Source organism: Mesocricetus auratus, unplaced genomic scaffold, assembly GCF_017639785.1.
Source record: "Mesocricetus auratus isolate SY011 unplaced genomic scaffold, BCM_Maur_2.0 Super-Scaffold_100013, whole genome shotgun sequence".
NCBI lineage: Eukaryota > Metazoa > Chordata > Mammalia > Rodentia > Cricetidae > Mesocricetus > Mesocricetus auratus.
In genome coordinates, this window is record NW_024429196.1 from 45,157,907 (window position 1) to 45,171,416 (window position 13,510).

At 44.5% G+C, this 13,510-nt stretch overlaps 3 protein-coding genes across 3 annotated transcripts; 1 reads left to right on the forward strand and 2 right to left on the reverse strand.

Moving 5' to 3' along the window:
- Positions 1-3,772: 3,772 nt before the first annotated feature.
- LOC101841148 (histone H2A type 1-E) lies at positions 3,773-4,231 on the reverse strand. Its single transcript, XM_005086678.4, has one exon. It carries the CDS (start codon positions 4,209-4,211, stop codon positions 3,819-3,821), a length of 393 nt encoding a protein of 130 aa, XP_005086735.1. The 5' UTR covers positions 4,212-4,231; the 3' UTR covers positions 3,773-3,818.
- Positions 4,232-4,435: 204 nt separating this feature from the next.
- LOC101840877 (histone H2B type 1-C/E/F/G/I) lies at positions 4,436-4,909 on the forward strand. The gene has a single exon (XM_005086677.4). It carries the CDS (start codon positions 4,481-4,483, stop codon positions 4,859-4,861), a length of 381 nt encoding a protein of 126 aa, XP_005086734.1. The 5' UTR covers positions 4,436-4,480; the 3' UTR covers positions 4,862-4,909.
- A 3,309-nt stretch (positions 4,910-8,218) lies between these two features.
- On the reverse strand, positions 8,219-13,342 carry H1-5 (H1.5 linker histone, cluster member). Its single transcript, XM_005086676.3, has 2 exons — positions 12,476-13,342; positions 8,219-9,456 (listed from the first exon to the last, which is right to left on the reverse strand). The coding sequence occupies exon 1, from the start codon at positions 13,288-13,290 to the stop codon at positions 12,625-12,627; it is 666 nt and encodes a 221-aa protein (XP_005086733.1). The 5' UTR covers positions 13,291-13,342; the 3' UTR covers positions 8,219-9,456; positions 12,476-12,624.
- Between the last annotated feature and the right edge of the window lie 168 nt (positions 13,343-13,510).

The following is a 13,510-nucleotide window of genomic DNA, read 5'->3' on the forward strand; positions in this document are numbered from 1 at the left end:
GTAGAACAGTGGATCAAATATCCTTGAAATTGCCTGTATTACCATTTAGGAAACCAGGCTGCTGGAAAGGAGATTTATATCATGTAACAGTTATGCTGTCCCTGGAAGCTCAAGCTCAATAACTGCTATTTTACCTCTTTAGATTCTAATTATTCTTTCAGAAACAATTCATTTCACCCTTAGATGCCATAAGTAAAGTGTCTGAACTACAGAAAATTTAGTGAGGAGAAACACAAAAGTGACATAAGAAGGGTGAAGAAGAAATATGCAGACTTAGGGGACCAGGGAGCATGGAGGTTTAAAAGACTAAAATCTATGGAAGGTAACACCTCTTCTGGAAGTTAAAGGAAATTATCAACGAAGGGTAGTATGGGGGATCCAGCAGAGAATGCCCATAAGTACAGATTCTTGGCTGATATGAACAGGCAAATTAGGAAGTTTTATATTGACAATAAGGCAAAAGCTACAGGAGATAGTCCTCTCTTTTGGTTTTAAATATTTTTGATATACTACTGAATTCCAGATCTTTATGTCTGTGTGATACTTACCTCCTCTATATCACCCTTGGTCTAACTTCAAGATTTCTTGTAGGAAAACAAAAAGCAAAAACAAAACTAAACACATATCCTAGATCCATCACTCAGCAATTCAACTCTTTACTGATCCTAGTCTTAGTAAATAACATTATTGTCTACCTAAGAATGTGAAATCTGCAGGGCCTATGCCTGTAATCTCCGCAGTTGGGAAGCAGAGGCAAGTGGCTCTCTGTGAGTTCAAGGCCAGCCTGGTCTGCAAAGTGACTTCCAGGACAACCAGAGCTCTGCTGTTACACAGAGAAATGCTGTCTTGAAGAAGGGGAAGAAAAAAAAAAAAAAAACGTGACATCTGTCACCTGGTGTTCATTTTTATATGCCATTAATAAAAGCAAAACTGTATTCTTACATGGGAGATGAGGCTGCTTGAGTTTATAAAGCTTATTTAGAGGATGACTTGACCACACTATTGTGATAGATATCACATGGAATATCATCAAGAACAGAATATTCATGTACATGTAGCCATATCTGATCACTGCCCCTGAAAAACTGTTTCATGGAATTCTAACTGAAAGGCTAAAATTGTGACATACATACTGAGTATTGATCAGTGCAAACCTGTGTGAGCCTTTTAGAGTTTCTGGTAGAGTGCTTGGTGCTGCTATGTGCAAGGAATAAAATGTATTGCTTACTGTACAGTCAACACGTGGCTTAGCCTGATTCTGAACAGGAACTCTCCATCTGCAGTGGGCCTCATGGGCCTTCCTTCCAAAATGTTCATCTTCCTCCCCGTCACTTCCATAAAGAGGGACTTTATTTTGCTTTAGGGATTCATGCCAATATGAAACATTATTATTATCCTTAAAATTTTTATTTTATATTTGAGCGTGCTGTGTATTGTAACATGTGTGCATGAAGTACAGGTGTGTGGCCAGGGGTTGACATTGGCCTGGTCATTTTCTGTCTTTTACTTTCACTTGAGGTCTCCTATTCTGACCCAGAGCTTTGGGACTCAGGAGTTGAATTAGCCAACTTATCTCTGCTTTCTTTGTGCTGGAGTTGCAGGTGGGCATATGATTGCTAAGGACCAGAACTCCTCGCTCTTGCACAAGCATTTTTTTTTTTTTTCCAGTGAGCCCACTGACAAGTTGACACAGGATTTTACACAGGTCTCTTGGCCAGGAAAAGCTGAATACATTACTGAAAAGGAAAATTAATGTTAGGCAAATATATGGACCCTTAAAGTTAAGGATGGCCCTCACAGGCCACAGGAAGCTGGTTTTAGTACTCTGGCTGATGATGGTTTTTGCATCTTCCACATGGTTTTCTTCCTGTTTCTCTACCCAATCATTTATCTGGGGATTCTCAACACATTACCAGGATACAAACTAATGCAAATTCCCTTCACAGGGCTGGAGAGATGGCTGAGCAATTAAGAGGCTTGTCACTCTTACAGAAAGAGCTCAGATTCCCGATACCACATGGTGGCTCATGTAAGGATACGAAGAAAAATTAAAGGAGACCCAGACTAGTATGCAAAAGCAAAGAGAGCGTCTGTGGGTCGCTAGCCTGGTCAAAATGAGAGCTAAAGGCTGTTTCAAGTAGTTTCTCACATTTAATTGGTTATGAAAGCAGCAGTTACATTGGTATACTTTTGTCAGTCTCATTTTTTGACATATTTGCACAATTTTGAGCAAGTTGAGCCATGACTCACAAGCAGGCTGCAGGATTTGTCCTTGAGACATTGTGAGGCTGACCCCATTTAGGCCTGGGATTTTGTTCCTGAGTGTAAGGGTATGTGGATAAAGTGCCCTTCTTGGGAGACCTTTCTTAAAGGAACTGAAACCTACTCAGTTGTGGGAGTGGGAGAATTTAGCCGCTTCACTCATGCCTCTAGAAGGAAACACAGGAGACTAAACTGCCCACCTAGCAGAAAATATGAACGCACACATTCCTCAGAATAACTGGATAGTCAATAAACTGGTAAAAAAAAAAAAAAGCAAGCTTTGTGTTGCTCCAAGGGCAAAGGTCCAAAATATTCAGAGTCATGTAAGGCAACAGTTCTTTCAGTGCAGACATGGGTGGCTCTGAAAAGAGCCTTTAAAAAAAGCTGGAGGCCAAATTAAGCCCTCTCCCCACGGATGCGGCGGGCCAGCTGGATGTCCTTGGGCATGATGGTGACTCGCTTGGCGTGGATGGCGCACAGGTTGGTGTCCTCAAACAGACCCACCAGGTAGGCCTCACAGGCCTCCTGCAGCGCCATGACGGCCGAGCTCTGGAAGCGCAGGTCGGTCTTGAAGTCCTGGGCGATCTCGCGCACCAGGCGCTGGAAAGGCAGCTTGCGGATCAGCAGCTCGGTGGACTTCTGGTAGCGCCGGATCTCGCGCAGCGCCACGGTGCCGGGCCGGTAGCGGTGGGGCTTCTTCACGCCGCCGGTGGCCGGGGCGCTCTTGCGGGCAGCCTTGGTGGCAAGCTGCTTGCGCGGGGCCTTGCCGCCGGTGGACTTGCGGGCGGTCTGCTTAGTACGAGCCATAACTAGAAGACTTAAGCTTGGAAAGAAAAGTCTGAAGCAGCGAGTCCCGCGACCAATATTTATACAGGCGAACGGATTCTGATTGGTCAAAAATGGCTGCAGGAAAAATTTAATTGGTTGTTGAGTCCTTTTGTTTTCTTCAGTCTGAAGCACGCTTTGTGCGCTTGAGCAGCAGTGTGAAATTCCTTTAATGAACATTCTGACCGGGTATTAGATTAAACCAATGTATTTTTTCTTAAACTATTTTTAGAGCCTTTGTTTCAAATTATATGGAAAAGTAATGTATTAGGTAGTGACACTTAAAAAACGGCCTAAAATTATTAACACATTGGGTCCTACAATTTGTGAATATTTGCAGAGCGAAGGAGGAATGTGCTTAGCTGTGATGCCATGAACTGACGTGACATCCTTAGATGGTTTGTTGGCAAATGGCAGCTGACATGTCAGTAATGCCCATAAATCATTTAAGTAAAGGGGAATGTATATAGTTAAGTGTTTCCCAATAAATGTTTTGTATTGAGTTGAAACGGACATTTGCATGGCCAAAGTACCGATATTAGCCGCTACAAAAATCAACGTTTTAATATGCTCACAGGAGTTATTCAACGACTCAATGTATAGCCAGAGTTTGTGAAACGATGAGGCAATACATTGGACAAATATCAAAACAATGTTCAGTTCTTTTGGAGAGAGGGTGGGTGGCTCTGAAAAGAGCCTTTGGCTTAGCTAAAAGGCTTGTTTTAAATGACTTATTTTCCCTTGGCCTTATGGTGGCTCTCGGTCTTCTTGGGCAGCAGCACCGCCTGGATGTTGGGAAGGACGCCGCCCTGAGCGATCGTCACGCGGCCCAGCAGCTTGTTGAGCTCCTCGTCGTTGCGGATGGCCAGCTGCAGGTGGCGCGGGATGATGCGCGTCTTCTTGTTGTCGCGGGCCGCGTTGCCAGCCAGCTCCAGGATCTCGGCCGTCAGGTACTCCAGCACGGCAGCCAGGTACACCGGGGCGCCGGCGCCAACCCGCTCCGCGTAGTTGCCCTTGCGGAGGAGGCGGTGCACGCGGCCCACGGGGAACTGCAGGCCAGCCCGGGAAGAGCGAGTCTTGGCCTTGGCGCGAGCCTTACCGCCCTGTTTGCCACGTCCAGACATTGCAAAAAATCTAAGAGTATGCGATTAACAAAGGACTACACTGGCGATATTTATACATAACGCAGGGCGCGAAAATGGAGCAACTTCATTGGTTGCACATAAACACCAACGGCACCGTGGTTTTGAAAAACTGCTTCCATTGATTGGACAGTTAGTAGATGACGTTTTCTGATTCAGGCTAAGCATAGCCACAAGTTTGCTTAAAAGGGGACCAGTACAGAGCGCTTCTTCTATTTCTCTACTATCTACTTGTGTTTCCTTTTATCATCATGCCTGAGCCCGCCAAGTCTGCTCCCGCCCCGAAGAAGGGTTCCAAGAAAGCCGTGACCAAGGCCCAGAAGAAGGACGGCAAGAAGCGCAAGCGCAGCCGCAAGGAGAGCTACTCCGTGTACGTGTACAAGGTGCTGAAGCAGGTACACCCCGACACCGGCATCTCCTCTAAGGCCATGGGCATCATGAACTCGTTCGTCAACGACATCTTCGAGCGCATCGCTGGAGAGGCCTCTCGCCTGGCGCATTACAACAAGCGCTCGACCATCACGTCCCGGGAGATCCAGACGGCTGTGCGCCTGCTGCTACCCGGGGAGCTGGCCAAGCACGCCGTGTCCGAGGGCACTAAGGCTGTCACCAAGTACACCAGCTCCAAGTGAGCGCGCTGACCTCCCTCATAACCCAAAGGCTCTTTTCAGAGCCACCCACAATTTCGTTTGGAAACAGCTGTTACATTTCTCGAAAGCACAAGGTAAATATTTGGAAGAGCAGTACTGTGTTGGTTTTAGTTTTTAGTCTCCTTGAGATTACATTTCTAGAAATACATGGAATCTTCACGTACATAGACCTTTCACAGGTATTCGTATCCTGGAGAATCAACTTTGTATTCCTCATAGCTGAAAATGACTAACTAGAAGTCCGCTATGCGGGGTAGGTGTTTGTGAATGACAAGCCATCTAGAATTCTGTGTAATTTGAATGTCAGTGGTCACAAATCCAGCAGCAGCAGTGCTGATCCAAAGGCTCTTTTCAAAGGCACTCACTACTGGTAGGACGAATTGTTAAATTTCTTGGAAAGTTAGTTATTCTTAAATATTAATGAAACGTTATCGCCTTGCACACTGTAAGGTTTTTCTGGTCTTTGAAAACGCCTGTGCACATAACGCCTGTTTCTCAGTTTTACGGTTTTCTTTTGAGTGCAGTGCCGTCTATGCATGTTTGTTTGGTTTTCCTAATTGAGCTTTGCTTTACCAGAAGTGAAACTAAGAAAAAGAATGTCTGCCCATCTCAAAGTAGACTTCAATGTCCAATCCAGGCGCTGCGCGGGCAATTTAAACATAGCGCCAAATCTTAACTGTATCTGTCTTTATCGGAAATTGGGCCTCACTTGCGCGGCGTGTTTTTCCACAGCATTCGTGCGGTGCTACACTGTTCATTTCTCATTTCTGTTTCTGCCACTGAGAAGGGACTTGACAAGAAAAATCAAAAGTCTATCCCCTATCCTCACCTCCGATAATCAAAATAGGATTTCCAGTTTAAATATGCAATAGCAAAATCGAAACATTTAAAAAATCTTTACCTGGAATCCACATGAAACCACTTCCACAAGCTATATTTTGCTCAGTTCTTTTGTTGATTCGTTCTATATGATTACGATATTCTATTGACTTCTAGTTGTTTTCATGAGAATGTGTTGCAAATACAGCAACAAGACATGGGGATTTGTTTTCTTTTAGGAACAATGGTATTCTTTCAGACAAACCAGTAGAAATGGTCACATGTTCATATAAAAGAAATGCTTTCATTGAGGTAAAGTAACACAATGCAAGTCATACAAAGAAGAAAATAACTGAAATAATAAGTATTTAATTTCAGAGTCATGTCTTGGGAGGTTTGCAAATGTCATTTAATAAAAAACAAATCCAAATTACTTGCTTTTGAAGTTCATTTAGAAATATGCATGATTACAAACTCATAAGTGAAAATGTAAAACTATTAAACAAAGATTACTTTAGTGATAGAGGTCTAAGGTGATGGGGAAAGCATGGAGACTGAAATCCTTTTTTGGGACCAGTAGTTTTCTTTTAATTTGCCTTACATTTTAGGTGTGTGTTTCCTACAACCCGTTTGTTATCGGATGCTGTATGATAGTATAGATACAATAGAGATGAAGAACCCTGTGCAAAAGCAATTTCTAAGCCTCATTAAAAATGGAAAAATCTGCAGGGCATTGGTGGCACATGTCTTTAATCCCATCACTCTGGAGGAAGAGGCAAGGCGGGAGGGAGGCAGGCAGATCTCTGTGAGTTCAAGGCCACTATGGTCTGTCTCCAGAGCAACTTCCAGGACAGCCTCCAAAGCAATACAGAGAAACCGTGTCTCAGAAAAAAAACAGAAGAATGTAACAAGGCTCATGGTTTCAGCTTTGGGCTAAAATTAAGTGTGAAGAATCAAGAGATACTGAAAATTAAACCAGGGACACCAAAACGAGGAACAGAAAAGGACTCAGCTTATTCAGGGCTTGGTTTTTCTTTTTTGTTGCTGTTGTTTTGGTTTGGTCTCAAACACAGAAATCCGTCTGTCTCTGCTGCTCAAATGATGGGATCAAAGACATACACCACCACCACTGCCTGGCTAGGAGTACAGAGCCTTTATTCTTAGCCATATTATACTGTTGCACCTCTCGATTCAAAAATAGAGTCCATAAGATACTACCAGTTTGTAATGTTGGCTTTTTCTTACTAGACAAAGAGCAGCTTTGTTATGTTACTAACTGAACATTTTCCCAGAAGATAGATGAAAAAAACATAACACCTGGCCAGGGATACTTGGTGGAGTATGAAGGCAATGTTCTGTCATAGCTCTGTAAATATCCCCTTGCTTTCAAGGATTATCTGGTAAGTGTAGCGTCCTAGGCTGATATCAGTTCATCAAGTCTTATTCTTTTCCCCCTTTTTGTTTAAACATATTTTGTTATAGAATATTGAATACAGCTGCTCCATGCTGAATTACTTTTTTTGATGTAGGGAGGTTTTTAATCTAGGTTATTAGAAATAACAAAATCAAACAATCATTATAAACATTACAACATAGAAAGTGCTTGCAATTGTTTTGGTCCCCGCCTGGAGTTTCTTTTGTGCTCAAACAGTTCCCAGGAACCAAGTATCTAGGAGGCTGGAGGAGAGGGCGGTTGGTCTGGTGTTCAGTTTTGGCCCAAGACTCCTGGAGGCCAGAGGATCAGGAGTTTCCTTGTGTCAGAGGCATACGTGTCTTTTCTGTAGCCTGTCATGGCTACTAAAGCAGGGGACTGAGTGAGGGTCTGGTCCCTTTATTTCTAAATTACTAGAAGTGAAGCCTTTGAGTTTGGTTTACCCTTTTCACTGTACAGGCATCCAAACACCAATCTGAGATCAAAGTATATAAATGTTCTCTGGGAGCTCAAATTAACCAGAGTACTAGCATTTAAACATGTCTATGAGGAATAGTTGGAACAAGACACAGATCCTTCAGATTGATCCCAAGTGGTTTCTCAAATCATGAAAAATAAGGAAGATTAACATATGCAATACTAGTATGTGATACTTTTTTAATTTTTAAGAGAACAATCTGTTAGAAACATTTTCCCATGTACCCTCTTTCCAGGCCCAAATGTTACCTAATATTGCTATTAATTTCCAAAGATGTTCTTGAGTAGTTTCTCCCTCCATATGAGAAGAAGAGGAAGACATTCCGTCCCCATGCCATACCGACTCCTCAGACCCATTACTATGGATAATGATGGTATAAATGTTACACAACTATCTTAATTCTTTGCCTTTCCATTTGGGATAAGCAGAAAGCTACAGGGTTCCATTTTATGACACTACCATAGTGCAGGGTTCCCCCTACAGGTAGAGCAGGGGAAGGGCTGGTCCAGCTGGTCTCTTCCTGGGGGCTGAGTGGGATGATGAGTGTCGACGACTCAGACCCTCCCCCCATTAGTTACCAGGGAGAAAAAAACACACACTGAGTCTGGAGTCTGTCAAAGCCTATCTCAGTTTATTCCAACAGGCAGGAACTTACATAGGACTGAAGTAGGGGCTGGGAAACATAGGATAGGGTAAGGTGACAGGTGACATGAGGATTAAGGGCCAATAATATTCCACCAAGCAGGCAGGTAGCTAGGCAGGGGGCAATCTTGCATCAGGTCTGGCTGAGTCACCCCCACTTGGAGGTTACAGATTAGAGACAGGTCGCCAAACTCTAGCCAGGCTCAGGAGGTAACACTGGGCCTCACATCCGAGCCTTTCTTAGGCCCAACAGCCCTCCAGGGACAACTTTCTCCAGTAAGACCTTCTAAACCTCTCCAAACAGCATCAGCAACTGGGAACCAAGTGTTCTAATACCCATGACAATGGGTGATAGCACTCATTCATTCAAACCACTACAAGAAGTCATTTATTATTATTATTATTATTATCATCATCATCATCATAGTCATTATTATTATTTGTTAAGGTCACTCCATCTCCCATTATTTACTGAGCATGTCCTTAGAGTCAGGTTCACAAGTCAGCAGTGAATTTGAAGAGCCCCAACAATTAGCCTCCCAATAGTTGGAAAATTGCTAAGCTGTCCTGTCCTTGGATGTGAGCAGCTACACTTAAACATCTTCCCCTGGTGGTCCTCAAGGACTTGAAAATATTTCCCAGACCTCAGTCTTCAAGGACTTGGGAACATTTCCCAGACCTCAAGGTTCCAGGCCAATCACAAAGTTCAGCCAAGGCACAGATGTTGCAAGAGACAGATAACAAGTCAGTCAACCAGACAGCCACAAGCATACGAGATTCATGAAGGTCTGGCACCAATTTCCAAACTCCCCTTGTACCCCCACCACCCGGTTTGCAGTTTTAGGCTTTAAAAACTTGCAGTAATTTCTACTCGGGGTCCACTCCTTCCCAAGGCTGCTGAACCCTGGCACGGCGGCTTAATAAAAATCCTTTTGCGTTTTGCAGTGAACTTTGTCTCCCTGGTGGTCTTTGGGGCAAGGGTCCTGAGAGAAAGACTGAAGGGTCTTTCAGATTCACAAAGTCACATCCGTTTGCATGTAACAGCCTGAAGACTAAAGTGGATGCTGCAGCAGATCCGAAAGTGATAATGGCTGATACAGAAATAAGCAGTAGCAAAGGAAGGAACCCTTTGGGCCCCTAAATGGAGATGCAGATTTCATAAACTTGAGCATGTAAGGTTTGAGGTGGGTCCTCCAGAGGAAAGAACTGGAAAACAAGAAAGAAGAGGCATTCTGAGAAGGCTTAGAGCTTCCACACTGCTCACACTCACTCATATTTCCATCTCTTTTGTCAATCTCTATCAAATGCAACAAAATATCTGAAGCAGGCTACTTTTGAAGAGAAGGGTTTTGTTTCGCTTACAATACTGGATACCAAAAGTCTAAACAGAGAAGGCACCATTGTCAGGGCCCACAGAGTTGGTTCCACTTCATCTGACTTAAGGTCAGAAAGTTCAAAATTATCCTTACTCTTCCAAGGTTAAAGTCATAAGACCTAAAGGTCTAAGGTGTGCCTACTGTAGGATGTTTGACCTTGGTCGTGGATGTCTTATCTAAATAACAAGAGACTTGCTTTGAGGTGTGGTTACTCTTAATCCTCAAGATCAGATAACGAGAAATTTAGTCTAAGGTGTGGTTACCAAATGTTTGAAAAATTAATAAACAAATTCTGTTTTTTGCTTGTACATGATAAAGAAGTCTTTTGCCATGTTCCTCTCTTTGGTTGGAGAATGTTGAAGAATAAACTTGGGGTGTCCAGTATTCCCTGGATTATCCTTCTGACTCTATTCTGTGTCTTTGTCTCTTTCTTAAAGTCTTTATCTGCTATTTCTCAATCCACACTTCCCTGAGGCAAGTCAGCTGGATCCCACTGAAGCTTCACAAAGTTGGTTCCAACACCCCATGACAAATGGCTGAGAACTACTGAAAAGATCACTTCTTCAAAGACAGAGGCTTGCAATGGAGGTGGCTCAGTCTTCGCTAATAAGCCTTTCGCAGAACTAACTTAGTGCTTTCCACAATTATTTTGATTGCTTCCAAGGCCATCTCCCACAGGAACCTAAGGGCTTCATTAAAGGTCTGTATACTAAAGGTCAGGACTGTCTCCCTCGACTTGGGGTCTCCCTGTTCCCTTTTCCTCCCTGTTTCACTGCTGTCCTCGGATTTACTGTCTCCTATGTCTTGTAGTGTGTCCTTTCCAAGCTGAGCCTCAGGATACCGCAGAATGTGCTGCAGCACTAGAAATTCTCCCTTTGGAATAAAAGGTCCCAGAGTCACTGTTCAACTCAGTCCTCCAATAACCCAGCTGGAGTGTCTCCCATACTACAAGAGAGAAGTGTCTGGAAGTGCCACCTATTAACACACTTCGGGCAGATCATAACCCATCCTGTCAAAGCACAACCCCACACCCTAACCCAATGGCAGATATAGAGGGGTAGACAGGGTGGCCAAGCATGTCAAAGATAGTCAGAAAGTCTTTCCCAATTGCAAGTAATCCTCTCTGTCCAGCCTGCTCCCTCATAACCCATAGGATCATCCCTAAAAAAGCCAGGATTTCGCTGTTTTGTGGTCCTACATATTGGGATCTATGAGAGTTTAAGGCCAGTCTGAGCTATGTAATTGGGGAAGGGAGTCAGCTTTGTGCCTCTAGCTCAGTGTTAAACACAGGAAAAGCCCTGTAAATCTGTCTCACTTCCCTGTAGTCCATCTTTTTCTCATTGTCTCCTGTAAAATATAAGATTGCCACGAGCACAGTAGAGAATACATTCTTTCCCTGATTTTGGTCAAAGTATAAATAAATCCATTTCTCTTAACCAATTTCTGTTTCATAACTTCTTTTGGAATACAGCACAACTAAGGCAAGAGAGGTGGACATCTCACTTTTTACAAGGACCAGAAAATACCAGAACTGGGAGTTGCAGCAGCAGGTAGGTATGGGTTTTGAGGGAGAAGGCAGCTCTGATGGACACTCCTGAGACTAGGGCTGTCATGTTTCCTTTCCAGGTCTGAGGCACAGGGCTCTGTGACTTCTGCATTGACAGCAGCAACCAGAACCCCACCTAAATAAGTGACCTCTTTCCTCTCCGGCTGTTCTTGCAACACATTTCAAAACATTCAGAAGGCATCTGTGCTGCCCATTGTCATTGCGGGTCACTGCTAGGGTCCCAAAGTGGAGGAAAACTTCCCGCAAAGTTGACTTCAATATAGGAATCTATATAAGATTTAAAATTGAGATATTTATAATGATAATGAAGTCACAAAACTTTCCAGCATTCCCGTGTTTGAGGCGTCAAGCCAACTACATTAATAAACTTTTTAAACAAGTACTCATCAAGGAACTTCAGTGTCTTTATACTACCAAGAACAAAGGAAACACTCCATAAAATGTGTAAACAATCTCGATGATAGTGGCACACGCCTTTAATCCCAGCACTCAGAAGGCAGACACCGTAGGATAGGGAGTTCGAGGACAGCCTGGTCTACAGAGCTATATCCAGGACAAGCAAGACTGTTACACTTTGAAACCCTGTCTCGAAAATACAAAGTGTAAATGACTTGAAATTTTGGGCATCCTTGGTGCACTTGGACACGGCCTGCTTGGCACATGGCATTCGAAGAGAAGTCCTTGCTGGGGTATAGCTGCTTCAGCACCTTGTACATATACTCTCCTTATGGCTGCGATTACGCTAATGGTCCTGCGACTGCGTCACCGCCTTCTTAAATACTCATTCCGGTAGGAAGCTGACTTCCAGGGCTCTAATACTAGAAGAAAAGGCAATTTTATAAAGTGAAGGGTGTAGGATGGTGTCTGCACTAGCTGCAGATTAGCTGCAAATTAAATGAGTTGTGGCAATTGAGTGAAGTGACTCCACAAACGTCATCGACTAGCTGTCCAATCGATAAGGTTAGTATAAAAGAGTGACGCAACTGGGTTAGGAAATACGTTTATGCACAGCCAATGAATTCAGCCTCTTTTCGCGCCCTGAGTTTGACTTATCAGTTGTGAAAACCTAACTGCAGCTAAGTGTACTCGAGAGCTACATTCCTTTTAAGTCTTCGCAATGCAGAGGATAAGACCTCCAAGACCTACTAGTCCCGGGTGGGAAAATTAGCCGTGGGGGGGCGATCAGTGTGACCGCAAAAGGGCGGGGGGGGGGGGGGGGAGTACCAGTGTGAACATGGCGAGTACGCGGAGGGTCAATCTAACGACTCCATCCCAGTCTTACCTGAATTCCATTGAGGCAGCCAAATGTTTGAGGGAGTTGGCTCAACTGAAACATAGGCGGAAACTAATTCAGTGTACAGCTACATTCACAGAGCTCTCTGGGTGGCTCTGAAAAGAGCCTTTGGGGCTTGGTTGCTGTCAGAAGCAAACCTACTTCTTTTTGGAAACAGCTTTCTTCGCCTTAGCAGCTTTAGGCTTAGCTGACTTAGGCTTGGCAACTTTAGGCTTGGCTGCCTTTGGCTTCACAGCCTTAGGCTTTGCCGGGCTCTTAGCTGCCTTTTTAGGCTTGGCTGCCTTGGTCTTCTTAGGGCTCTTGGCTTTTTTCACTCCAGCCGCCGCAGGCTTCTTTGCTTTCTTTGGAGTTTTCTTCACCGTCTTCTTGGCCCCCGCAGCCTTCTTAGGCTTTTTCGGGGTGGAACCTGAAGGCTTCTTAGCTTTAGCCGCGCCTGCTTTCTTGGCTTTGGGCTTGGCCTCGCCGGAAGCCGCCTTCTTGTTGAGCTTGAAGGAGCCGGAGGCGCCGGTGCCCTTGGTCTGCACCAGGGTGCCCTTGCTCACCAGGCTCTTGAGCCCCAGCTTGATGCGGCTGTTGTTCTTCTCCACATCGTAGCCACCTGCAGCCAAAGCCTTCTTGAGCGCGGCCAGGGACACGCCGCTGCGCTCCTTGGAGGCAGACACAGCCTTAGTTATGAGCTCGGACACCGGGGGACCGGTGGCCTTCCGCTTCGTTGTGCCAGCCTTTTTTGTCGTCTTCTTCTTGGCGGGAGACTTCTCCACGGGAGCAGGAGCAGGAGTCTCGGCGGGAGCAGTTTCAGACATAGCGAGTATGTGAGCTACAATACAAGCAGAGAAACTTAACTCAAAGAGCAAATTTTGCAATGATCCTTAGCTCGGAGTCCGGGCTTATATAAGGCAGAGCTGGGCTGTGATTGGTGGAGCGTCCAATCCACCGCCCTCTGGCCGCCGCGACTCCAGGTTAGACTCTCAAATTGTGTTTGTTAGTCCCCAAATTTTTACTTACTACTAACTATAAGGGCAC

Excerpts from the sequence above, each read along its gene's own strand:
- H1-5 (XM_005086676.3), bottom strand. The coding sequence starts at position 13,290 with ATGTCTGAAACTGCTCCCGCCGAGACTCCTGCTCCTGCTCCCGTGGAG.
- LOC101841148 (XM_005086678.4), bottom strand. The coding sequence starts at position 4,211 with ATGTCTGGACGTGGCAAACAGGGCGGTAAGGCTCGCGCCAAGGCCAAG.
- LOC101840877 (XM_005086677.4), top strand. The coding sequence starts at position 4,481 with ATGCCTGAGCCCGCCAAGTCTGCTCCCGCCCCGAAGAAGGGTTCCAAG.